The sequence below is a fragment of the Schistocerca gregaria genome, chromosome 1 (genome assembly GCF_023897955.1).
Source record: "Schistocerca gregaria isolate iqSchGreg1 chromosome 1, iqSchGreg1.2, whole genome shotgun sequence".
In the NCBI taxonomy this organism is placed as follows: domain Eukaryota; kingdom Metazoa; phylum Arthropoda; class Insecta; order Orthoptera; family Acrididae; genus Schistocerca; species Schistocerca gregaria.
The window spans coordinates 1,073,576,812-1,073,604,745 of NC_064920.1; the positions used below are offsets into that span (position 1 = coordinate 1,073,576,812).

At 39.2% G+C, this 27,934-nt stretch overlaps 1 protein-coding gene across 1 annotated transcript in view; it reads right to left on the bottom strand.

The window, feature by feature from the left end:
- LOC126288932 (Down syndrome cell adhesion molecule-like protein Dscam2) overlaps window positions 1–27,934 on the bottom strand; it is a 412,211-nt gene that overhangs the window by 101,416 nt on the left and 282,861 nt on the right. The window contains exons 16-20 of the mRNA XM_049984899.1: window positions 27,636–27,740; window positions 27,413–27,551; window positions 19,394–19,540; window positions 14,616–14,777; window positions 1,181–1,320 (exon numbers count right to left, since the gene is read on the bottom strand). Of these exons, the coding sequence (XP_049840856.1) occupies window positions 1,181–1,320; window positions 14,616–14,777; window positions 19,394–19,540; window positions 27,413–27,551; window positions 27,636–27,740 (693 nt within the window). The remainder of the gene's footprint in view (window positions 1–1,180; window positions 1,321–14,615; window positions 14,778–19,393; window positions 19,541–27,412; window positions 27,552–27,635; window positions 27,741–27,934) is intronic.

The following is a 27,934-nucleotide window of genomic DNA, read 5'->3' on the forward strand; positions in this document are numbered from 1 at the left end:
AGACTGCATATAGGATGCTGGGCAACCTATTCTTGAGCACTATTCAAGTGTTTGAGATCTGGTATCTGTACCACACCAGATTTAAGGCAGACATTGAAGCAATTCAAAGGTGGGTTGATAAACTTGTTACCAGTAGGTCTGAACAACACTTAAGTGTTACAGAGATGCTTCAGGAATTCAATTGGGAATCCTTGGATGGAAGGCGACATTTTTTTCAAAAACCGCCATTGAGAAAATTTAGGGAACTGGCATTTGAAGGTGATTGCCAAACAGTTCTACTGCCATGAACATACATTGCACGTGAGGACTATGTGGAATACATATGAGAAATGAGGGCTCATAGTGAGGCATATAGACAGTAATTTGTCTCTCACTCTATTTGCATGTGGAACAGGAAAGAAAATGATTGGTAATGGTACAGGGCACCCCTCTGCCACATACTGTATCATGGCTTGTGGAATATCTATGTAGATGTAGAATAACTATGGTCTTATAAATCAACTTAAGGCTGGTAATATGGTGCATTTTCCAAACAAAATACTATAAGCACAATATAATTTTGCATTATGCATGGAGGGTGATGGGAGTAGACACAAGTAATTCCTTCCTCCTAAATACACCACTCTCACAGCATGTAAAACTAAGAAATTAAAAACAGAAGTGACAAAAGTAGTAATGATAGCTTAAATGATCACTTAAATGACTATGTGTAGACAAAACTGAAATCTTGTTGCCACAAACTACAAAATACTACTGTAAAATGACACTTCAAACAGTAATTTTTGGAAACAAAAGATGCCAATAAGCAGATAAAAGTCAATACTTGTCAATATCTACTGATTCCTCCTGACCCAGCACCCACTGTGAGATGTGCATAAGCTACATTGAACATATAGTAAGTACTCATTAAGTGATATAATTCCATCATATTCTTTTCCCACAGTCCAGTATTAATATATGTGTGAAAAGTAACACATTTATTTTTGTATTTTTAATGAAATCCATACCTGAAATTCTTAAGAAATGTTTCAACAGATTACAGATGACAGACTTTGCATGTGTGTGTATTTTGACTTACAGGTTGACTAGCAGATTCTGAATTAGTATAAACTCTGGATCTGTTACAGTTAGAGATAATATCTTTCTGGAAACATGCAAATGCAAACAATATGGAACCAACCCTTGGTGGATGATGTTTCTTCTTGCAGTATACTGTGTACTGCGTAATAATACCATTTGGGTACTTTGGTGGCAACCATGAAACCAGTACAGAATCAGATGTCAGAGACAATGCTTTGATACCAGCTGGTGGTCCAGGAACTGAAAAAAAAGTGGAACAAAGTTACAATTATGACAGTTCACTAAAGCACAGAACGTAATGTGCTAAATCATTCTGTGAAAATATTGCTACCTACTAACTACTCATATTGCTTAGGAGATTACAAACAAGACTGGTTTGATGCAGCTCCCCATGCTACTCTATCCTGTGCAAGCCTCTTCATCCCCGAGTAACTATTGCAACCTATATCCTTTTGAATCTGCTTACTGTATTCATCTCCTGGTCTCCCTCTACCCTGCCCCTCACCCCCCGCCCCAACCCCACCATACTTCCCACCAGTGCTAAATTGGTGATCCCTTGATGTCACAGAATGGGTTCTACCAACTGACCCTTTCTTCTAGTCAGGTTATGCCAGCAGTTTCTTTTCCCACAATTCTATTCATTATCTCCGCACCACATTTCAAAAGCTTCTATTCTCTTCTTGTCTAAACTGTTTATTGTCCATGTTTCACTTTCATACATAGCTACACTCCATACAAATACTTTCAGAAATGACTTCCTCACACTTAAATCTATACTCGATCTTAACAAATTTCTCTTCTTCAGAAACGCTTTCCTTGCCATTGCCAGTCTACATTTTATATCCTCTCTACTTCAACCATCATCAGTTATTTTGCTCCCCAAGTAGCACAACTCCTTTACTACTTTAAGTGTCTCATTTCCTAATCTAATTGCCTCAGAATCACCTGATTTAATTCGACTACATTCCATTATCCTTGTTTTGCTGTTGTTGATGTTCATCTTATATCCTCCTTTCAAGACACTGTCGCTTTTATTCAACTGCTCTTCCAAGTCCTTTGCTGCCTCTGACAGAATTACAATGTCATCGGCAAACCTCAGAGCTTTTACTTCTTCTCCCTGGACTTTTAATTCCTACTCCATAATTTTCTTTTTTTCCATTACTGCTTGCTTAATATACAGATTGAATAACATCAGGGATAGGCTATAACCCTGTCTCACACCCTTCTCAACCACTGGTTCCCATTTGTGCCCTTCAACTCTTATAACTTCCATCTGGCTTCTGTACAAATTGTAAACAGCCTTTTGCTCCCTGTATTTTACCCCATGCTATGTTTAGGATTTGAAAGAAGAGTATTCCAGCCAACAGTGTCAAAAGCTTTTTCTAAGTCTACAAATGCTATCAACATAGGATTGCCTTTCTTAACCTATCTTCTATGAGAAGTCATGGGGTTAGTATTGCCTCACTTGTTCCTATATTTCTCCTGAATCCAAACTGGTGTTCCCCAATGTCAGCTTCTACCAGTTTTTCCATTCTTCTGTAAAAGATCCGTGTTAGTTTTTTGCAGCTGTGACTTATTAAACTGGTAGTTTGGTAATTTCCTCACCTGTCAGCACCTGCTTTCTTTGGAATTGGAATTACTATATTCTTCTTGAAGTCTGAAGGTGTTTCACCAGTCTCATACATCTTGTTCACGAGATGGAAGAGTTTTGTCACGGTCGGCTTTCCCAAGGCTCCAGTGGCTCCAGCGGAATGTTGTCTACTCCTGTGACTTTGCTTCATCTTTCTTTCTTTCTTGTTCCATCATTCAATGCTTTATCAAATTTTTCTCCCAGAATCATACCTCCCTTCTCATCTTAATCTATGTCCTCTTCCGTTTCTATAATGTTGCCCTCAAGTAAATCTCCCTTGTATAGACATTCTATATATACCTTCCACCTTTCTGCTTTCCCTTTTCTGCTTAGGACTGGTTTTCCTTCTGAGTACTTGATATTCATACAGGTGGTTCTCTTTCCTCCAAAGGTCTCTTCAATTTTTCTGTAGGCAGCATCTACTTATCCCTAGTGATAAGCCCTTTGTCCTCTAGCCATTCCTGCTTAGCCATTTATCACTTCCTGTCTACCTCATTTTTTAGATGTTTGTATTCCCATTTGCCTGCTTCATGTATTGAATTTTTTATATTTTCTCCTTTCATTGATCAAATTCAAAATCTCTTGCATGACCAAGGATTTCTACTATCCCTTGTCTCCTTTTTACCTACTTGCTCCTCAGCTGCCACCACTATTTCATATCTCAAAATTACCCATTCTTCTTCCACTGTATTCCTTTCCCCTGTTCTGGTCACTTGTTCCCTAATACTCCCTCTGAATCTCTCTACAACCTCTGGTTCTTTCATTTTAACCAGCTCCCATCTCCTTAAAATCCTATCTTTTTCAGTTTCTTCAGTTTTAATCTGCAGTTCATAACCAATAAACTATGGTCAGAGTCCACATCTCCCCCAGAAATGTCTTACAATTTAAAACCTGGTTCCAAAATCTCTGTATTACCATTATACAATAAATCTGAAACCTTTCTGGATCTCCATGTCTCTTCCACATTTAAAATCTTCTGTCATGATTCTTAAACCAAGTGTTAGCTATGATTAAGTTATGCTCCGTGCAAAATTCTGCCAGGCAGCTTTCTCTCTCATTCCTTTCCCCAAGTCCATGTTCAACTATTACTTCTCTTCCTTTTTATACTATCAAATTCCAGTCCCCCATGACTATTAAATTTTCATCTCCCTTAACTCTCTGAATAATTTTTTTTTTTTTTTAATCTTATCATAGTTGGCATTTAAATTTGTATTACTGTGGCAGGTGTGGGCTTTGTGTCTATCTTAGCTACAGTAATGCATTCACTATGCTGTTCATAGCACCTTATCCACATTCCTATTGTTTATTTCTTACTAAATCTACTCCTGAATTACCCTATTTGATTTTGTATTTACAATCTTGTATTCACCTGACCAGAAGTTCTGATCCCCCTGGCACAGAACTTTACTAATTCCCACTATATCTAACATTAACTTATCCATTTCCCTTTTCGAATTTTCTACCCTACCTGCCCAATCTGACATTTCATGCTCTGATCCGTAGAACACCACTACATCTGACATTAATCTATCAATTTCCTTTCTAAATTTTATGACCTACCTGCCTCATTAAGAGATCTGACATTCCATGCTCTGATCCATAGAACATCAGTTTTGTTTCTCCTGATAACAACATCCTACTGAGTAGTCCCCATCCAGAGATCCAAATGGGGAACTATCTTACTTCTGGAGTATTTTACCCAGCAAAAAAGTGATGTGTGTAGGAGATATGGTCAACTGTAAATGTAACTTTGTACACAAGGACACCATATGCAAGTGTGTAAATGATGGCATTTGCAATTCTCTGTGACAAATGGAATGGCCTCCAGAGTGCATTAGTGCTGTTCATGTTTAGTGTCGTTAGCAGGACTATTAGTGTATGTAACAAATAATGAACCACGGCAGATGTTGAGTGATCACTGTCAGAGACATGGAGGTGACACATACTCATGTGAGAAAGCTTTATCAACATCTGGTAGAGTGTGAAATGGGCCTCATAGTTGGTCTCCAATTGGTTGGCTAGTCAAATTGTTTAGTATTCAGATTTGTGGGACATTCAGCTGTAACAGCGGCCGAATGTTGGACTGTGTGGGAATATAATATTTATCATCAAGGTTCTGGCTGACCATGTCTCCCTATCACAAAGAAGAATCGCAGTATTGTGCCCTGAGCTCATCACAACCAATTCACACCTGTGACTGCCGTATGAAAACAAATAATGGACTCCCTGCAACATTCTTTCATCCTGCACTTTTAGTCAGAGACTAGCAACAACCAGACTAGGGTATTACCATCTCATACTTAGACTGACATTAACACCACAACACAAATAGCCGCTTTTGAGGTGTTGTCATGAGGAAGCAGTGACTTTTTATGAATGACATCACACTGTATTCAGCAATCTATAGTTGTTGTGCACCACCCAACATGGCTATTGTCAAAGGGCACAGTGGCAACACAGGGAAATGACCCATTGTTCCAATGTTCTGGAGGCTCACAACTGCATTACTCCTGGCATCATGGTATGGAGAGTGTAATGTAATCAAACCATTGAAGCACTGGGAATCCTAAGATAGCAGTGATTACCTGTATCTTTGTTTACATAAAAATTAAATTCCTATAAATCCATGTTCATATAAATTAACTACTTTATGCTTAAATATTTCAATTCCACATACTTAAAACAATGTTAAATGTTTTACATAAAATTCTGTAAACTCACTTCTATTGATTTTGCTAAATATGTACCAGAAGTTGTCTCTGATAGAGATGTAAACTCTTTGCTTTGTATATTATTTATGTTCTTCTTCATTGAGGATTGATTTGGTAGGAAGCAGTGGAAATCATTTGCAAAGCTACACAAAGCAGTTGCATTATTGATTGTGATTGTACAATTTGTACCATCATAATATGGGAAATGTAGCAGATTACAAACATTTAAAAGTTCAAATACTTTACCTTGTTCAATGTATTGAGAATTACCCAATTTTCACAATCCTTTTATCAGTTAATTTTCTTTGTACTCCAAGAGGGCCTGCAGAAAATATCATGCCTCTATAGAAGACAACAATGTCACCATCATGATAATAAGCTCAGTAAAGTTTCATCTTTTCATGTGTGAATGTGTTCTTTGGTGCAACTCACTTCAAAATAATGACTAATGTCTGGTTTGAATACACGTCATAGAACATGCAGTATTGAACAGTAACATTACAAGAGCCATGGGTATGACTTCAGGCCACAGCTAGTAGTGATTAAGGGACTTCTAAGGCACAATGGTATGTCACAGACCTTTGAAATCCCACCAGGTGCATAGCAGACCCTTCCTCATATGCAGCCCTGCTTTGGAACCTGATAGTGGTGGCTGGCCTCTCTTGCACCATGCTATACTTTTATTCTTTTCCAGGCACTCTTATACATGAACCAGTTACCAGCCATTCCAGAAAAGGAGCAGTCTCATTGTGTCTCAGTAAGGAGTCACAGATTGACACATGCAGAGTCAAATTTTATTTCACTCAGTTCAGGAGTAACCGATACATTGCAAATATTTATATAACCCAGCTTCTTCACGTTCCTAGCCACAGGAGCACAAGTGGCATTGAGCTCCAATGCCAACACCCACATTGTCATTCATGGATTGTTGACTATCATGGCACCAGGCCATTCCATATCTGTAGCCAATGGCTGCCCAGATCGAGGTCTGTCTGTTAGGATGAAATTCCCAGGTTGAAATTGAATAAACCATTTCTGACATGCTTGGGCCATTACTGCAGTGTCCCTGTATATAGCACAAATTTTTTGCTGGAATTGTGAGGCAGGTTTTGCCTTATGGTAGTGAAACAGCCTAATATGTTGTAAATGTTCCCTCTTGCTTTCCACAGGTTGTAAACACAAATTCATGCTGTTCCCTCCAATGCCAGGTACAAACACACACTGACATATTCAATGGTGTTTCATGCTGTTGACATCTATGTCATAGGGGCAGTTATGTACCGGTTACCATTGGGGGCTTGGTGGGTGCAGGGTTTGCAGGTGGAAAGCACAAGCAAAACAAATGAACTTATGAGAAAACCCAATACATTTTAACTACCGCCAAACTATTGATCTCTCTTTCTCAAGGAAGAAACTATTAGTTCCCAAAACTGGGAAGGTGTGTGTATTCTGTCTGTATCTACCAGCAGTATCAATATTTCACCTCATGAAGGTAAGTGCAAAGTATCAGTTCCACTTTAATATTATAAAATAAACCCAATATGGCTAACAAACATAATACATTAAATTTGGTCATTCATATCTAAAGAATAAACAATGATGCACCTGAATTTTCAGATATCTGAAAAAAAGACATAATTTGCATCTGAACACACATGTCTTTTTATCATGTATATATTTTTGCTTCAAATATTTATAAAGAAGCATAGCAAGAATGATAACAAAACCAATGGGAATGTGACTGATCACTGTATTCCTTTCATTCCTTATAATAATATATAGTCACCGAGCATAACAGTTTCATATGGAGCCAAAGTTGGTAAGCAAATATTTACAATTTCAGAAACGAATGGATGACTTATTGAAAAGAAAAAGTTTCACAAATTGAGCACATTGGTAACACGTTGGCCCACCTCTAGCCCTTACGCAAGCATTTATTTAGCCTGGCATTGACTGATACATTTGTTGGATGTCCTCTTGAGGAACATCATTCTAAATTCTGTCCAATTTGTTAATCAGATCCTCAAAATCCCAAGATTGTTGGAAGGTCCTGCTCATAATGCACCAAGCATTCTCAACTGGGGAGAGATCTGGCAACCTTGCTGGGCAAGGTAGCACTGGTCAAACACAAATTCAAGCACCTGAAAGTCTTGTCATGTGCAGGTGGGCATTATCTTGCTGAAATGAAAGCTCAGGATGGCATGCCATGAAAGGCAACAAGATGAGGCATAGAATATCAATGACATATTGCCATGCTGCAGAGGTGCCACAGATGATGACCATAGGGATCCTGCTACGAAAAGAAATGACTGCCCAGACCATCACTAATAGTTGTTGGGCTGAGTTAAGTTGGCATCCCACATTGTCCAAGACAATTCCAGACATGCCTTTGGCCTGGAATCTCATTGACTCAGTACAATTGTCTTCAGTGATAGATTACACTTTGAAATGAGTCCTGATGACCAGTAAGATGTGTCTGGAGACACCTTGGGCAGCAGTGGGATGCCAATGTGTCTGTCACCCACCATACAGCCCGACAACTGGGAGCAAAGGTCTGGAGTGCTATTTCTTTCCGTAGCGGGACCCCTTTAGTTGTCATCCACCACAGCATTCCTACAGCACGAAAGTACATTGATGATATTCTGTGTCCATTTTGTTTCTCTTCATGACAAGCCATCCTGTGCTTAGATTTTAGTAAGATAATGCCCGCCCACACATGGCAGAGTTTCTAATGGTCTTCACACTTGCCAAACCCTACCTTATTTGGGAAGGTCACCAGTTCTCTCCTCAGTTAAGAATTTTAGGAGCATTATGGACAGGGGGCCCCAATTAAGTTGGGATTTTGAGAATCTAGCAAGTCAGTTGCACAGAATATCTGTTGGCGAAAGCCATATCAAATTCCATACAGAAGTTCCTGAGACTGGCCTTTACATAGACAGAAAAATACGGTAGGACACTTTAATCCACTAGTTCAGCCAATTTCCACAAAATATTTGCAAATTGTATACACAGTCTGTCAATTACTTAAAACTGTATTAAAATCCCTACAAAAGTTCCTTTAATTAGCTTTTACATACAGACAGAAAAAACACTGTGAGGGGGCTTCAATTTAGTAACACATATAGACTACTGTAGCTGTGTTGGGAAAGAACCAGAGCAGCAAAAGCTTATAGAAAGCACTGCAGCAAAAATTTTTGTATGTACTGAAAGGTGACTAAAGCCAGAGATAAGTTTAGCTGAAGTTTTTACCAAGGACTTAACAGTGTACGGAAAGAATAAAACAAGTTCAATTACTGGTGGCCTATTTGTTGCTATCAGAAGTAGTTTATCTTGCTGAGAAAATATAGTAACCTACAACATTGCTGGGCGGTCATATAGGTAAAAGTTACCTTCAAAAATCGAAATAAATTAATAAACAATTCCTTTTACCAACAACAGATTTAGATAATATGGTTGCTGAAGCGTTCATGGAAAATTTGAGTCTCATTTCTAATAGGTCATCTCATCAATTCTTACAATTATAGTTGATGGTGACCTTAACCTTTCGTTGATACGAGGGTAAAAATAAATGTTTAAAATCGATTGTAAGCATAAAACTTCATGCAGAACTGTGTTAAATGCTTTCTTTGAGCACATACAAAGTGTAACTGGTTGCAGTGATGTACTAGAAGCATCATGCTAGATACAGAAGTTAGTGACCACAAGGTTGAAGTGGCAACATTGAGTACCATAACATGCAAATCTAACACAAATAAATGCAAAGTATATTTATTTAAGAAAGCAAGTAACAATGCACTTGGCATGTTCTTAGGAGACATTCTCCATTCCTTCTATACTAACTGTGAATGTGTCACCCAGACATTGTTCAAACTTGACGAAATAGTGTTGACAGCAACTGTGAGTTTTACATAAATTAAATTAATAAGAGCTGGAACAGACCTCACATGGTACACAAAACAGGTTGAAACATAACAAGGTGGAATGGCTCCACTCACTGATTATACTGTATTTGTAATGCATAAACCACAAGTACATGATATTGTGAAATTCTTGTCAGGGAGGTATTCCACTAAATTTTGTTAGTCAATGTGTAGTTCTCAGACTATTGATGAAAACAGTATCATTAGTTTTTGAGGAAAAATTTCATTTAAAGAAATATTTTAAATTTATGATTAACTAAAACAATGTGACATTCAAAATTCAAACCTGCTGGCAATAGTGTCTCAAAATTCACATAAGTTATCTGAAAGTCTTCATTCTCCTCTTTCAAGAAACATTTTACTGTTTCTCAATACTTAACATTCAAAAAATTATTAGTTATCAAAACAATCTAATCTTAAAATGATATCTTGTCAATTCAATTCAATTTATTAGTGTCCTTGTTAAAATTCCATTGTTATAGTTTTGTAGCCACAATGTTCCTGTCTTCACGAACATACAGTACAACTTTTCTGGCATGAGATGGTACCTTGTGAAAAATATAAAACAGGAAATTTTATTTTCTTGAAAATTCTTGGCATGCTTTTATAGAGCCAAGTGTTTGCCAAAATGCACAACACACAACCTTATTCATGCCAAATTAAGGACATTTATATCATAGATAGACTAAGCAATGTTTTTGCATAATGTATTTATGTAATTTTTGTCTTTTTTTCTCTCTTTTATGTTAATATACAAATTATAATAGCTTTACATTTTAATATTTTGTAACATCTGACTTAAATGAATTTTTATTTAGATGTTATACACAAAGTAGCAGTTTGTTGAGGTTGAGCATTCACCTAATGTTAATAATGTGTTATTGAAAGGGTAGATAGCTGCTCATCTCATAGACAAGTCACTGAGTTGCAGACTCAGGCCTTATCACACGAATATGACAGTGGTCTCATTTGTGTGTGTGTGTGTGTGTGTGTGTGTGTGTGTGTGTGTGTGTGTTTGAAAGTGTCTGTGTGCTTTCTACTTCTGATGAAGGATGTAGTCTGAAAGCTGAACACCTGCAGCATTCTTTTTCACTGTGTCTATCTTTGAGCTATGTGGTGAGCAGCAATATAGCCTTTCCATACTGTTATTACCATATTTACCCACATATAAGACGACCCCTCAACCCTTTTTTTAAAAGGGTTCCTGAGAAAAATTTATTTTTCAACATATTATGAGTAATCATAATTTTTATTCATGTAAGGTGTCTGTCCAAAAGTTAACCTTACAAGTAGTCTAAATTTATGCCATTTATTGATTATCTATATTTTGATAATAGAAGAAGAAATAAAATAAACAAAGCAGTAGTTTACACTGATTTTTATCTTCACTTCCTTTTTTGTTTACTTATCCTGTCATCTGTCGTATCACTATTTTTAAACATCATTGTCGTCATCCAAATATGATGGTTGTGAATCTTATATCTCTAGTGTCACAAATATTTGGCTGTTTCATCCAAATCTGTTGCAATTTATGCGGTTGTGGTTACTATGTAACCCGAGAACACAGCAGCTTTTTTTGTGAACACATGGCAGATTTTGGTTCAATATTGACGTCAGAATTTACGATGACATTTGCTTCCAAAGATTAGATTAGACTAGATTAGATTAGTTTTTCATTTCATAGATCTGTGTTGAGGAGATCCTCATGGATGTGGAACATGGCACTTTTTTTTTAAAGCTGAAATAACAATACTAACAGTATAAATATATACAACACATCATTTGTTTCTATTAAAAAATTCGTCAATTGAGTAGAAGGAGTTGGCCAATAGTAAGTCTTTCTGGCTCCTTTTAAACTGATCTTTATTTGTAACTAAATTTTTTATGTTTGCTGGCAAATTATTGAAGATGAGTGTTCCTGAGTAGTGGACCCCTTTTTGAACTAAAGTAAGTGCTTTTAAGTCCTTGTGCAGATCATTTTTGTTCCTGGTATTGTATGTATGACCTGAGCTGTTTGTTGGAACAAGAGATATATTATTTAGGACAAATTGTCTGCCTGCTGCTCTTTCATTGGCTGTGTAGAGCCAGCAGCTGACACACATCAAGTCATTCCCATCATACCCCATGGTGAACATCGACAACATTGCTGCATGAAACTCATAAGTGTGTCACTGGCTCTCATCTAGACTTTTAGTGTCTCCTGCAAAAATGTATGTTACTGTCGAGTATTCATCCAATTTTCAAATCAATTTGATTCCGAATGCAAAAGGAATCAGGAAAACTATAGTTTAAACATGGTAGATGTTCATAGAAAGCCAAAGTATGCAGAATACATTCCCATGGTTGGCAGAAAGACGAAATTTCTGCCTGCTCAACACTCCCCTCCCCATACTCATTGTAGTTCTCAGACACGCTGGGTACTGTTCCCCCTACAACTTTTCATATTGCTGTGCTTGAACAACAGTGAAACATGGTCAGCAATATCTTTTAGGGTGCAGATCATAAGAACAATAGCAACTAATACATAAATAAGAGATCACAATCACTGTCAGTCCAATTCTTGAACTTCTGCTTGTCCTGCGATCTAGTGATGTCTGTTAGTATTATACCCTCAATGGTTCTTTTTGCTGTAATTTACTCTCACAACAATAATTACAGTCTGCTTAATGTGATTTATTTTGTTTGTTTAACATTTAATTCTGGGTTAACTTTCCTTCTCATTTAATCTGAATGTCACCATTGTGTTCTAAACCTGATTAAAAAGTTGGTAACATTTCACTGATATTCTAATGCATCTACAGTGTTTGAATTTCTAATTTACAACTGACTTGGGTTCAGAACCAAATAACGGTTTTTGAAGGACAAGATTTACACCTTTACTTAAAAAATAAATGTATGTGTATGGTATTTTATAGCAGACCTGTTTAAATACAACAAAAGTTTAATTTAACGTTATTTCTGCCTCTGTCTCAAAAAAATTGTCAGTGTTTAAGCAGGGCATTAGATTGTTGTAGTGACTAGTTCATAGTCTCTCACGCATCCCTTTCACTAGTGCTGTGAGTCAGTGTCAGGTAATTTTTTGAGCAAGATCAATACTGTATTGGGTGCTTCGATGTGTAGGGAGATCTTGAGTCCATTCAAACACAAGTACTGTCCTACCCTTTAGGATTGTTCAAAATAAATTTTTATGAAACCTCAAGAGCCAAAGCTTCATCTATACATGCAAGATGAGCTCTATATTAATCTATTAAATAATGTAAAAATGTTGACCTCAGCAACAATAGTTTAATCTGTGAATATAAGATGATGCCATATTTTCTTAATGATGAATTTGGGGAAAATACCTCATATTATAATTGGGTAAATAAAGTATTCCATCTGGAATTCCATCATTTAATATGTAATTGAGTCTGTCTGCAGTTGGTAGACATTGTGTAATATTCCACATGAGCCAGCAGTGAGCTAGTGTCATGCAGTTGTGTTTGAAGTGTTGAGGTGTCAATTATTTGTGTGGCCACCTGTAAAATTATTAAGGCCACTCATAGGTAATGTGATCTGCTTTAGGCAGATTTAAAAGAGCACAACATTTTCAAAATCAGGGATAGTTTACAAATGCTTAAAACTTAGCACTGACTTCAATATGAGAAGCTTTTAAGAATTTCACAGCAAAACTCTGCTTTAAAGTCTTGCAGAAAATCCAGAGAGACTCTGACCGTATGTGAAGTATACCAATGGCAAGACACAATCAATACCTTCACCATATGACACCAATGGTAAATGTTCCACCAACAGCACCACTAATGTGGAGTTACTAAACATGGTTTGCCAGAATCCTATCATAAAGGAGATGCAGTAAATATTCCAGATTTAAAATGAAGGAAAACTACCAACATGAATAATTTGAAAATTGATATCTTTAGTTCAGTGATGCAAGTTGAATCACTTAATAAAGGTAAATCCTTTGGCCCATATTGTATAACAATTAGAGTCCTTTCAAAGTATGTTGATGAAATTTCTTCATTTTTAGCAGTCATATACAACTGTCACCTCAACAAAACATCCATACCTAAAAATGGGAAAGTTGCACAGGCCACACAAAAATACAAGAAGGGAAACAGAAATATTCCCCTGAATTATAAACCCATATCATTGACAGTTTTTAGCAGTCATATACAACTGCCATCGCAACAAAACATCCATACTCAAAGGTAGGAAAGTTGCAGAGGTCACACAAACACACAAGAGGGGAAACAGAAGTAATCCACTGAATTGTAGATCCATATCATTGACAGTTCCATGTAACGAGCACAGGTCAAGAATGTAATGTTCCTGTGAAACACAACTGGCTCTTTATTCTCTGAGTGTTATCAATAGAAGATCTGAAGTTGATTTCATTATTCTACATTTCCAGACACCTTTGGATATTGTTCCTCACAAGTGGTTTTCAATCAAACTGTGTGCCTATGAAGTATCATCTAAGTTGTGCAACTACTTTCATGATTTCCAGCCATAAATGTCACAGTTTGAGTTTGCACTAATTGATGGGAAGTCATCTAATGCAACTGAAGTGACTTCTGGGGTTCCCCAGCAAATTGTTACAGTCCTTTTCTATTCTTTATCAATACAAACAGTTTAGGAGACAATCTGAGTGGCCCTCTTTCATTGTTAGTGGATGTGCTGTTGTTTACTGTCTAGTAAAGTCATCAGAACAACTTAAATTGGAACCATCACATAGAAAATACTTTTTAAAACAAGGACTGCATTTATTGGGAGTATACTTACAGGATGCACTAATCTATGAGATGCCGGCACAGCACTTTTCAATCCTCTTCTCAAGTATTGCAACTTGGTATGAGAATCTTATCAGATAAGCCTGATGAAGGACGTAGATAAAAGCCCAAAACAAGACAGCTTGTTTTGTATTGTTACAAAATAGGAGACAGTGTCATGGATATGATGTGCAAGTTGGAATGGAAATCTTTAAATCTTTTAATGAAATCATAATCACAAACTGAATGCCAATATTTTGTTGACTCCCACCCACACAGGCAGAAATGACCTCATCCTAAAATAGGAGAAAGTGGAGCAGACAGTGAAAGATTTCACTCTTCATTTTTCCCCTCTGCTATTCATGTTTGAAAGTATAAGAAATTGTCTGAAAGTGGCTCACTTAACCCTCTGTCAAACACTTAAGTATGAACTGCAGAGTAATCAAGTCGATGTAGATGTAGTTTTAACATAAGATAATGAAAATGGTATACACTGGCAGTTTACCATCTTGTTCAGTATTGCAAAAAATGGAGTTGCTTGAGGCTCCTTCTCCAACATCTGTGTAAGCTGATAATCTAACAGAATAATTGGTGTATTTCAGCAGACCATGAAGGTACGTTTCTAGACTAGGTGTTCTTTTCACTTCACTCCTGGACAAACGTACATCTGAAAGTAAGAAAACACTATAAAAATGTTATCTTTTATAAAGAAAATTTATTCAAATTCTATACTGTTTAAGGTACTGTAACTCTACAAACACGTGAGAGACATTCCAAAAGAAATTCACATTCTTTACACCCAATTTATTTTCCACCCCTTTGATATTTTTACACACATTAATATATTTATGGAAACAAAATGTCATTCTTTCATATAATCTCTGCTCCTTTCAATTGCCTTACACTACTGTGGAACAAGACCAGTATACTTACGTGGTGGACTTCAAGGCAGGCATGTTTGAGATACTGTTTAGCATCTTTCACAAGGCAGACATCAGCTTCAAATATTGTTCTACAAAGGGATTCCCTCACCAAAGAGGTGGCAGTCACATGGAACCAGGTGAGAATTGTAGATATGGTTCTTCAATATTATCCACCAAAACTTTGTAATCCTTTAACATTCTCAATGCAAACACTTTCCAGCTTCAACTGTCTCAATATTCTGCACACACACACTTCTCCTACTTGCACTCATATTGACAGTTCATTCACTGTTACAGGTTTGTATACCAAAATCAGATTGTAAATACGCTGCACATTATCAGGAGCTTGTACAGTGTTTGGTCTACTGCTATATGGGAGATCCCGAGTATTGGAGTGCCCACTGTCAGCAGAAAACTTGCTTTCCCAACAACTAACTGACCATGCTCAACAGCATCATCCTGTAAAACTTCTTTAATACCTTCTGAATGTTTGTCACTGTCTTGTTTTCACAACACAGGAACTCTATAACAGTATGTTGCTTCAAACATCAAGTGCAGCAGCCATCTTGATAGTGTGCTTGACAGTGTGACTTGTGGAAACTGGTTGATCTGGAGTTAAGTACAAGTGGGAACAATATTTCTAGGAGCTCCATAAATAGCAAAGTTGTAGAACAAATGTTGGGTTTTTGAAAAAAAAATGTAGTACTATTCATTTGGAGTAACCCTTCTATTAACATACTTCAGATAATAAACTGAAGACCAACACAATATTATTAGAGCATTGCTTGTGGAGATTATTTGATTCAGTTTAATCATTTCATTTATGCATTATGATCTGGAGATTATATCTTGAAAATCTATCTTCATGAAGGTGGGATCAATGACAAAGTACATCAGTACAATTATAAGCTTCATAATACTAGGAGATTCCTGGCACTGAAATTAAACTGACAATATGATCTGCAAAGAGAAAGCGCCAAGTTCTGTAAATGCTTAAAACATTTGTGTATACACATCTTAATTAGTAGAAAATCTACTGAAAGTAAGTAATTTAACATTCATCTTGTATTTTAAGCCTCAGGTTTATTTTATTGTGTTAAATATTCTTATAGTATGAACAGGCTTTAGGTAATTCTAAGCATGAAATTATGTGTTAATTTAGGGAAGAAGTCTGTAGCATACAATTGAATTTCTTTTGCTTTTTTGTTACAGATTTCCCCACATTACAACACTGTCTGCAGATGACAGGTCATTAGGTTCATTACAATTTTCTTAAATGGATTTAATCTACATACTACATATATACTCTGCTAGCCACCAAGCACTATTCACACCAAAGTCTCATTTCTCCCCATCTGTTCCACTCACAGAGCGTGCGAGGGAAAAACAACTATCTGAACGCATCAGTACAAGTTCTAATTTCCGTTATCTTTGAATGGCCTTTGAATGGTGATCACTGCAGCAAAAGAAAGTTGATGGTAATAATATACACTCTACATCCTTGGCAAAGATCGGATTTTGGAATTTAATGAGCAGCTCCTCCCGTTTAGTGTGTCGTCTATCTGCAAGTGTGTCCCACTCCAAACTTTCTATGAGATTTGTAATGCTCTCACAATGGCTAAATGTGCCAGTCACGAATTTTGCTGCTCTGATTTGGTCCTTCTCAATCTCTTGAATCAGACCCTACTGGTAAGGGTCCAATACAGACAAACAATACTCTAACACTGGACAAACTAAAGTATTGCAAGCAATTTCCTTTGTTGAAGGATTGCATAGCTTCAGAATTCTACCAGTAAACTGCAATCTAGAGTTTGCCTTACTGTTATTTGTGTAATCTGATATCGGTCCATTTGAGATCATTTTGAGTAGTCACACCCAGATACTTGACAAATGTTACCACTTCCAAAGAGTAGGCATTTATTTTGTACTTGTACATTGCTTTGTTATACACAGTAGGTTACACTTACTAATATTGACAAATAACGGCCAGTCATTACACCATACATTTATATTCTGGAAATCCTCACTCATCTGTTCGCAACTTTCGTGTGATACTACTTTCCTGTAGACTACAGCATCATCAGCAAACAGTCTAATGCAACTGTCAATACCATCAACCAGATCATTTATGTAAATCCTAAAAAGCAGCAGATCTATTATGCTGCCCTGGGTCACATCTGATGTTACACTTGTTTCTTGTGAAGTCGCCCTGTTCAGGACAACATACTGCTCTCTGTCTGTTAGAAAACTTTCTAGCCAACCGCATATGTAATTGGATAGACCATAAGCACGGACGTTTTGGAACAAGCAACAGTGTGGAACTGAATTGAACGCCTTTCTAAAGTCGAGGAATATAGCATCAATCTGGGAACCGGTATCTAGAGCCTGTTGCATATCATGCATGAAGAACGCCAGCTGTCTCGCATGATCGCTGTTTCCTAAAACCATGCTGATTTCTGCAGATGAGCTTCTCAGAGTCTAGAAAGGTCATTATGTCTGAACACAAAATATGAAATTGGCCAGTAATTATGTGCATCTGATTTTCTACCCTTTTCATAAATTGCTATGACCTGGGCCTTCTTCCATTCCCAAGAAACTATCTGCTGTTCCAGTGAACTCTCATAGATGATGGATAAGAATGGCGCTGTTTTTGTAGCATAGTCAACATAAAATCTTATGGGGACACCGTCTGGGCCAGATGCCTTCCTGGCATCTAAGGATCTTAACTGTTTTACGATCCCAGATACACTAAACACTATATCAGCCATCCTTGCGTTTGTTCGATAATTGAAAGGGAGAATGGTGCTGCAGGCCTGTACTGTAAATGAGTTCTTGAAAGCAAGGTTTAGAATTTCAACCTTCTGTTTATCATCATCTGTTACATTACCTGTACTGTCAGCAAGTGAAGGTATTGAATTATTTGTAGCATTCATAGATTTTATGTATGACCAAAATTTTTTGGGGTTATTTTTAGAATCTGCATATAAAATATTGCTTTCAAATTCATTAAATGAATCTCTCATTGACCTTTTGACAGCTGCTTTCATTTTGCATAATTTCTGTTTGTCAGTGAGGCAGTGACTATGTTTAAAACAATGTGAAAAAATCTCTGTTTTCTAAGTAACTTCCTAATATGTTTGTTGAACCGTGGTGGATCCTTTCCCTCCCCTACATTTTTGCTAGGTACATATATCTCTAACACGTGATGGACAATACCGTAAAATTCCAACCAGAGATGCTCAATATCTTTTGTGTCCCGTGGTGAGTGCTTGGAGCTAACTATGAAGAAATTCATTAATGACACTTCTGTTTGCTTTTACAAACAAGAAAACTCTACCTTCTCTCTCTCTCTCTCTCTCTCTCTCTCTCTCTCTCTCTCTCCAACTTCCACTACCACTGACAGAAGCCACAATGACACATGACAAGATCAGGTCTGTTTGTTGCCATGATGTAGCTCATGACTATTAGAAACAGTAATGGCAATAAATTACTTTTTACTTTGTATTTTATTATTTCACAGTAAATTTCCATCTGGACATAGAATTGTGAGGCCTTTTATGTCCTTGTATTTCCTGTCCTATTATATTGTTTTTGGATATGACTTTTCCCCACTACTTCCTTAACCTGCTTTATTATTATTATTATTCTAATGGCTTCAAGGCAAGTGACAACAGAGTGAACCCACTCAAATTTTCTCATTTCATTTTTTGGGTAGTAGATAATGGCTACTTTTGTTCAGTCTTTTGCTCATATTTTAGATGACCGTCAGTACTCTGAACAATCAATGCAAGCCTAGTGTCCGAACTGTCTTTATCATATTTATGCAGTTTTCATCAAAATCTGGTGTCATCCCATTTTTGAAGTTTTGAGTCTCTCTTGTCAGGTTAGAGGCTGTTGTTCGGTTGTTCATGGTTTGTGTGCGGCATGCTATTTTAGTCTGTGAAGGCCAAAGTGTATTGTTCAGGAAAGGTAGCTACTAACAAGTGGGTGAAATTTTGTATGATTCCTCATAAGATACTGTGTAGTTTGTGTCTGAATGCTTCTGGGTAGAGGCTACTTGCCTAAAAAACTGACTGAGGAATTCAGTTAGAACAAAGCAATATTCATCCAGTTCCTATCATTTATAATATTTTAAATTGGTCTCTACAGAGTAAATAACTCTCAAAAACAGAGCTGCAATACATAAAATATTTCACCTTCTCCTACCATTCTCATATTATTTATTTACTCTTCTTTACCAACACACTGAAGCTGTACCCACTCATCAGTTATTCAGCAGTACTTTTATATGATAGCTTTTATTAGCAATTATTTATACAGCTGATAAATAAATACAGAACAGTGAACCACAAATACTTACTTGAGTCTGAAATGACAGGCTTATAGACAACTTTATAGCCTCGAATAATTCCCCCATGGAATCCAGCAGGTGGTGGACCCCAGCTCACTTTCATACTTTGTGATGACAATGCAGAACATGTTACATTCAGAGGTGGAGCCTCAGGAACTGGAAAAATATTAAGGTATCAGTTTCTAATGTCACAAACACCAGAGAATGCATAACCATACAAAGTGTGTCAAATAAAGACACAGAAATATATACTGAAGAGCAACTATGTTAAAGAAAGATGCAGTAGTAGAATTATGTGGCACATGACTGTAATAGTTTAATGAGGTCTAAAGCAAATAAAAAGTGAGCAATAGAATCAGTTTCCTATGTGTGATGAGCCTGACAAGAATTATAGCATCTTTATTAAATACACTACTGGCCATTAAAATTGCTACACCATGAAGATGACGTGCTACAGATACAAAATTTAACCGACAGTAAGAAGATGCTATGATATGTAAACGATTAGTTTTTCAGAGCATTCACACAAGGTTGGCGCCGGTGGTGACGCGTACAACTTGCTGACTTGAGGAAAGTTTCAAACTGATTTCTCATACACAAACAGCAGTTGACCAGCATTGCCTGGTGTAACGTTGTTGTGATGGCTCATGTAAGGAGGAGAAATGCATACCATCACGTTTCCGACTTTGATAAAGGTCGGATTGTAGCCCATCACGATTGCGGTTTTTCGTACCGTGACATTGCTGCTCGCGTTGGTCGAGATCAAATGACTGTTAGCAGAATATGGAATCAGTGGGTTCAGGAGGGTAATACGGAATGCCATGATGGATCCCAATGGCCTTGTATCACTAGCAGTTGAGATAACAGGCATCTTATCTGCATGGCTGTAATGGATCGTGCAGCCACATCTTGATCCCTGAGTCAACAGATGGGGACGTCTGCAAGACAACAACCATCTGCACGAACAGTTTGACGACATTTGCAGCAGCATGGACTATCAGCTCAGAGACCACGGTTGTGGTTACCCTTGACGCTGCATCACAGACAGAAGCGCCTGCGATGGTGTACTCAAGGACGGAAGTGGGTGCACAAACGGCAAAACGTCATGGAGGTGGGAGGCACAGAGAGAATTAGGGGTGAGCTGCTAGTGGCTCATAGGGAGACAGCCAGTTTGCCAGCTAGGAATGTAAGAGGGAAGGGTGGCAGGTATGCGGGTTAGGCATGGGAAGCATGGTTGTTGGGGCCAGTAGGAAGCAGCAATTGCTGAAAATGATGCGGAGACATGAATTGGAAGGGTGTGAAAGGATGGAGGAAGGGGAAACTGTTGGGTGGCGGGTGTATGGATACTGTGTTAGTCGAGATTCAGACCAGGACGATTACAGGAGTGGAGTATGTGTTGAAAGGTAACTCACATTTGTATAGCTCAGAGAAGCTGGTGGTGAGGGGAATCATCTATTTGGCCTGAGCTGGTATATGAAATGGCTGCTAGCACACATGGCATGGCTCTGATGGGGTAGGATAAACCTGCAACAGGACAGCATCTGTTCTTTTCTTAAAGGACAGCCCTTTCTGTCTGTGTTTGTGCTGGCTAAGTTTCTCCAACTATTAGTGTGGTTCCTCCATGTGTGTTTTATTTCCCTAACATTTGTGTGTTTCCTCTTTGAATCTGGAGCATTGACGCACTTGTGTTATGACCTATCTCACTGTTGAAGCAGGTTGGGCCATCTGGTGGTCTGTCGCCAGTGCTGCTGGTTTCCTATACTTGAAATGAGCTCATTATCAGACTACCGCAATGACTACCGCAATGCTTAACAGAACCGTCGGGCAGTCTGTTTTATACAATCCCTTATTGTGGGGATCCCTGTTTCCTCATGCAAGGCCCTGGTCGGGTAGTTTCACGGTAGGTGCAAGGTGAGTTGCAGAGCTCTCCCTTGTACCCCTCGGAGCTGATGTATGTGTGTATCGGCTGCCTTCCCCCACACTGCAGATAGATACTCTAGCACTGGTTGGATCAGTGCGAGATACAGCATAATTTCACAGTGTGGAGTATGTGTTGATTGTGTATTGAAAAGGGGATATAGCACCTTCAATCAATCATTAACTTTCCCCCAGACCTCACGGACTTGTGGTTTCCAAGTAAGGTGCCTATCGAGCGTTACCCCTAGATATTTAGCCACGCAAGACCGGGGGTAGGAACTCCCATGATTTGCAGTGGCTTAAGGTACATAGGTAATCTACATCTAATGCTCTATTATGATGGCCTGGATTTTAGTCACATTAAATTTCATCTGGCATTTTGTTGTTCAGGCTCCTGTATGCGTCGGCGAATGACGTCGATTCTTAGGGAACACACATAGTGTGTAGTGTCATCTGTGTATAGTGGGAGTGATACTCTGTTGGTGTGTGGCACATAGGATGTATTCAGAGAGCACAGCAGGGCGTTGAGATCTGACCCCTGTGGCACTGCTCGTATAGGTCTATTTGTTGAGATGCCGCCTTCAGTATGAATGTGAAATGTCTGGTCACACAGATATGATGTGATGTGTCTGACATGTGGTGTCAGAACCCCCAGTATAAAAAGCTTGTGGAGGAGACCCTCATGCCACACGTAGTCAAAGGCCTTGGAGACATCAAGAAATACTGTACTCTCAATGCTCCAGAGCTCCCATTGCATCCTCGACAAGCAGTAGTTGGTGCTGCATGCTATGGTCATGCCAAAAACCGAACTGCTCTCCAGGAATCAGCCCCTCCTTGTCCACATGCTCCAAGAGCCATTTAATATAGATTCTTTTGAAGACTTTGGATAGAACAGGGAGTGGACTTATTGGCCGATAGTTTTGTGGAAGCTTTGTGTCGTTGTCTTGTTTGTGAGTGGCAACCATCTCCACGTGTTTCCATGCATAGGTGTAGTCGCCAGTCCGCAAAACATAGTTGAAGGCATTTTTGACAGGCCACAGTGCATCAGACGGCAGATGTTTCAGCATAAGAGCTTCCACCTGGTCACAGCTGCAGGCCTTCCTGGTATTTATGGACCAAAGTTGAATGTCTATTTCTTTCTCTGTGATGTGCTTTATAGTGTTGCCTACATCTTCTGTGAGGAAAGTGGGCAGCCGTTGTTGCACAGTTGGTATGTGCTCTCCATCTATGTTATCCTCTACCAGTGTGAAGTAATCTGCAAAGCTGTAGGCCAAGACATTAGGCTTGGCATCAGGCTTGAAGACAACGGCTTCTGCTGATTTGTAGAGGAGGAAGATGGTGCCTTTTCTTAAGAACTGCTTGGTTATTCACCAGACAGAGCCAAATTCAATGTGAATCATGGCTACTTTGCCTGCCCAGTTTTGATTTCTGTGGTTTTCCAAGGACACCTTTATCTCATGGTGCACCCAGTTTAGTGGCATTTGGTGGCAGGTTGGCGTGTAATTTGCCATTCGCAAAAAAGCCTGTTTTTTGTTTTCAGGAATGGCCTGCAATATCTCAGGAGGCCTTTATGTACCCCTGGGTGTGTCAGCATCTACAGCCTGGAGAGAGTTCACCGTAAGCTGCTGCAGTGTCTCGTCTGCATCGATGATATCAGGGTCTGGGATGGCAGCAAGAGAGTCTTGTGGCAATCTCTCTAAACTGTTCCCAATTTACCCTTCCTAGCTGTTGACATCATTTCAGTGGCTCCATGCCATCAGTATCTATGTCAAATATGACGAGTAGATGGTCCAATGAGAGAGCCCCTCAACTTACGGTAGTGGTGAGGTGTCCGACTCCCCTTACCACCACGATATCAAACATGTCAGGGCAGCCACGTGCATTTTTTGGGTAGTGTATTGGGTCATATGGTTGTAAAACTACCACATTGTGCTGCCAAACTACATGCAGTAGACGGCAACCATTGTTACTTATTACACTGGATGCCACTCAGAATGTTTTGCATTTAAGTCCCCCACAATAAAGTGTTTACTGTGGAGAGAAAGTAATGCTTCAACATCTCTGGGTTCTAGTGGCCTTTCAGGTGGCTGATAAACTGAGATGAATGTAATCAGAGCTGATAATGTCTCTATTGCAACAGCAGTGGCCTCAGTTGTTGCTCATTGAGGGAGCTGTACAATGTGGTGTTTCAGCAAGGTCTTACTGTATATGGCAGTCCACCTCTTGCTGTAGGCCTATCAGTTGAGTGACAAATCAAATTTGCTACCCGTCCAAGGATACCAGGTTTTAAGAAGGTTTCCTGGACAAGGCAGATGTCAAATGCCTCATCATGAAGGAACTGTCAGAACTCTTTTACATGGGAACATACGGTGCATGCATTCTATGTGCATACAGTTAAACCATAAACTGTATTAGGCATGGTGCAACTGTGTGCCTGTTGATTATTGGCCACGAGAGCCATCTGCACTGCCATCCCAAGGATGGTGAGAAGAGTCTGGAGCAACTCTTTGACTGTTTTAATGAGAGCAGAGCCCATCTCTTAAGTCATCATAGTTTGTGCCACTGTCCTCATTTTCAGAGGCATTAATGTGTCACGTGTGTTCCTCTCTGGCCCATTCTCGTGAACGTCTACTATGGCCTGTTGGGCAGTCGGGCATTCCCTATTTGGTCCATGCCCACTGGTGACTTCAGTAGCAGTGGAGGCAGCTGGGCATTCCCTATTCTGTACCCGCTAACAACTTCCTTTGCGAAGGAGTCTGCGGCAATTGTTTCAGCCCACTGGCCAATGTGATTTACATCGGGGCCCGAGCAATGACAATTTCCACGCTTTTCCACATGAGGCTGTGCTGGTACAGTCTAGGGGGGAGGGGGGCGGGGTGGTACACTTTCCCCTCATGACATTACTAAGGTCAGGAGTAACATGTCTGGCTGGGTTGTTATAGACACACTGCTCAGCGTCTGCCTTTCGGAAGGTGTCACACCTGCAGTAGCTAGCAACATGCTTTTGGGTGAAGTTGCAGCACTCAGCACTGGGGCGTTTCCTCTGGCCCAACACATTTTAAACATTTGGGTGGCGTATTACAGAACCTATCTGCATGATTTAGGCCTCAGCACCAAAAACATTACGCCCTGTGTCCCTTGCTGAGAAATTTTTTGACTTGTATTCCCATTGACATTCACAATGCTTTTCAGCTGGAATACTTTCCTATTTTCTATGTTATTGATCAGGATAACCATAAACAGTTGGGTCTGTTTATTGGTGCATGGCATTTTCATGCGGGAAACCGCTCGGACACTGAAACCTAATTCTTCTAGTTCCTCTTTGAGGTGGACTGGGTCCTTTTAAAAAAATATCTTGCTGAAGACTACCTCGAGCAGTTCAGATGACTGGGTATAATACAGCAGACCTTGGGTCTTAGCCACACCCATAACTGCATCATAATCTTCACGTGATTTTATTATGATTTTGAAAGTGTTGGAGCCTGCTGTTTTAATCATGACAGAAGACTTAGACGGAACCACACTATTTAAGAGCTGTTGAAAGTTCATAAAATTTCTTGACCATTCAATGGGAGGAGGTGCGGCTGTCTTTCATCTACTCAGTTGTGCATTGATGACATTGTTGGCATGTCAGTGAATGTGACGTACCTGTTTGCAGTCTGTAACGGCTGTGCCTGTGTGAGCGCAGCTCCCCTGGCAGTGTGCTTCCTGTTTGGCACTTGGAAACGATCCTCGGTGGGGAGGTCATCTTTGCTGGCATTTGTACCCACAGCAGAGAATTTCTTCTCTGTGTGCACCTTAGGCACCTTACTTTTAGAGGTAGCAGGCTTTTTCTCAGAGGTCTCATCAGAAGACAATACTGGAGCATTTCCTCATGGATGCGTCCATGCCAGGTTGTCCCCTTGCAGTGACATCCATCTCCATATCTGTCCGGTTCCCAGCCAGGATTAACTCCTTCAGGAATGCCAGACTTTCACTGACCCCTCTGTGATGGTAGAAGGTCTCTGAGACACCAGTGCAGCTAGTAACTGCACGATTTGCATGCAAGACAGGTGTTTCACCTGTGACACAGCTTTCACTCACACTGACAATGCACAGAGCAAGTACCACCAGAAAACAGCCAGGGTACGACAGTGGCCTTCCTCCTACATCTGAAGCTCATGCTACTGTGCTTGGGAGCAAGCCCCCGACCACCACACTCACTGAGTTATGGATCGTATTATCTGTGTGTGTGACTGAAGCTGCATTTCTGACATAGTACTCTTTGCATTAGAATCCATAACTCGCACTTGCAACAGTGCTGGATTAGGGAGTACCATTTGGGTGGACTGGGCAGGTCTTGCACCTCAGTCTACCACAAGGATATGATCACCTTGGCAAGGGGTTGGGAGTGGCACAGGGATTAACTTGGACATTCCCATTGACATTCACAATGCTTTTCAGCTGGAGTACTTTCCTGTTTTCTATGTTATTGATCAGGATAACCATAAACAGATGGGCCTGGTTATTGGTGCATGGAATTTTCATGCGGGAAACTGCTCGGACACTGAAACCTAATTCTTCTAGCTCCTCTTTGAGGTGGAGGTGGAGGTTGGTTGGGTGATGGAATATTACTTTAGGAGATGTGGAAAGGATTTGGGTACAATGCCACTCATTTCAGGGCAAGGTGAGAGATAACCAAAGTCCTGATGAAGGATGTGATTCAGTTCTTCCAGTCCAGAGTGGTAATGGGTAGCAAATGGGACACTCACTTGTAACTGGTTCTTTGGGGTGGTTGGAGGATTGGAGGTATGTGAGGGTATCTGTTTGCAGACTAGGTCTGTGGGTAGTGCCTATCTGTGAAGGCCTTCATGAGATGTTCAGCATACTGGGAAAAGGAGTTCTTGTTGCTGCAGATATGCCATTCCCAGCAGGCCAGGCTGTACAGAACCAATTTTTTGTTGTGGAAGGGATGGCAGCTGTCAAAATGCAGGTGCTGCTGGTGGTTGGTGGATTTAATGTGATGGAGCCATCAGAGAGGAGGGCATCAACAACCATAAAGGTGACACACTGGGTTGAGGAGGACCAGGAGAAGCAGATGGAAGAAATGGTGCTGAGTTTACGAAGGAATGAGGATAAGGTGTCTCGCTCTGAGTCCAGATGATGAAGCTATCACCATGAATCTGAACCATATCAGGAATTTGAGATTTTGTGAGGCCTGTAAGGTTTCCTATAGATGACCCAAAAACAGTTTGGCATCAGAGGATGCCTTGTGGGAGCCCATGGCTGTGCTGTGAATTTGGTTGTATACTTTCCCTTCAGAGGAGAAGTATTTTTGTGTTACAATAAAGTTAGTAAGTTGTATGAGAAATGATATAGTGAGTTTGGAGGCTGAAGGATGTTGGGAGAGGTAGCATTTGATAGCTGAAAGGCCAAAATGCAGGAGTCATCAGCAATTGAAATTTTATTTCTAGCATGGACATTCTCTCTAACATTATCCACGTACAAATGAAGCTTCTGCAACTGTCAAGTTCTCTTCTAAGTATACTGGTATGCATATGCAGTTCTAAGGCAGTGTGATGTCCTATTGACAAGAGACCAGCAGTATGCCTACATGGCAATGTTTCTGTCTGCATTCTCGACCCGTTATCTCCTGCTGTGTCTTGCTTGACCTGGTTGAAATAATATGTCATTGATTAAGTTAAATTCCTCTACCTTTCCGACTTCAATGAAACAAAGGATCTCATGGTTCAGAAAGAAAGAAATTTACTTCTTCTTGGTTTATATTTGATGGTGGGTTTGATAAAATAATGAAAAACCCTGGATGGGAAACAAATAATGGAATGGGTTAAGGCGGTGTTTATCAGTGGATAGACACATAAACCAGAAATAAATGCACTCTCTTAGATTATAAACATCAATTTTCCTCATAGCACACATACACACACACTCACAGTTACAGTATGCCAGCACTTTGTGTTTGCCACACTTTTTTTTTTTTTTTTTTTTTTTTTTTTTTTTTTTTTTTTTTACATGACACATTAATTTGTTCACTTTGAGTGTACACTACGGCACGATAGATAAAAGACTGTTCTAAACAAATGGTTTGGAAACTTAAAGCAAACTAATGACCTCCTTCAGGAGTTGTGACGGCAACAGGTGCAGATTTAGGTCCTGATCCTACAGCATTGAAAGCCTGCACATATATGTTATATCGGGTGAACTTCTTCAAACGTTTCAGGCGTAACTCTGTACTTGCTGAACCTCTGACCTGCGAAAAGTTTCAAAAGAAAATATGAGAAAAATGATAAACATTAATTCTTGTTGTATGAAGAGACTGTCATATATTACTTACAATATGTTTGTTTGTAGTGTTATTCACAAGTACAGGAGAACCATGAATGTTCCAGTGGACAATGTAGCCCAAGATGTCTCCATTCCAAGAATCTGGTATAGGAGGCTGTGGAAAGCCAAATTAGAATTAAATTTTCCATTCAAAAACTCCTCTTCCTAATTATTTTTTAAAATTGCTCATCTACTGAAAAGAAGCTCTAAGAAGAGACTTCAAGATAGGCAAGAAGATAGTTGAACGAACATGTTGCAACATAGTCACACCACACTGATCCAGGAATGGCTTGTCTATAAATTTATTCC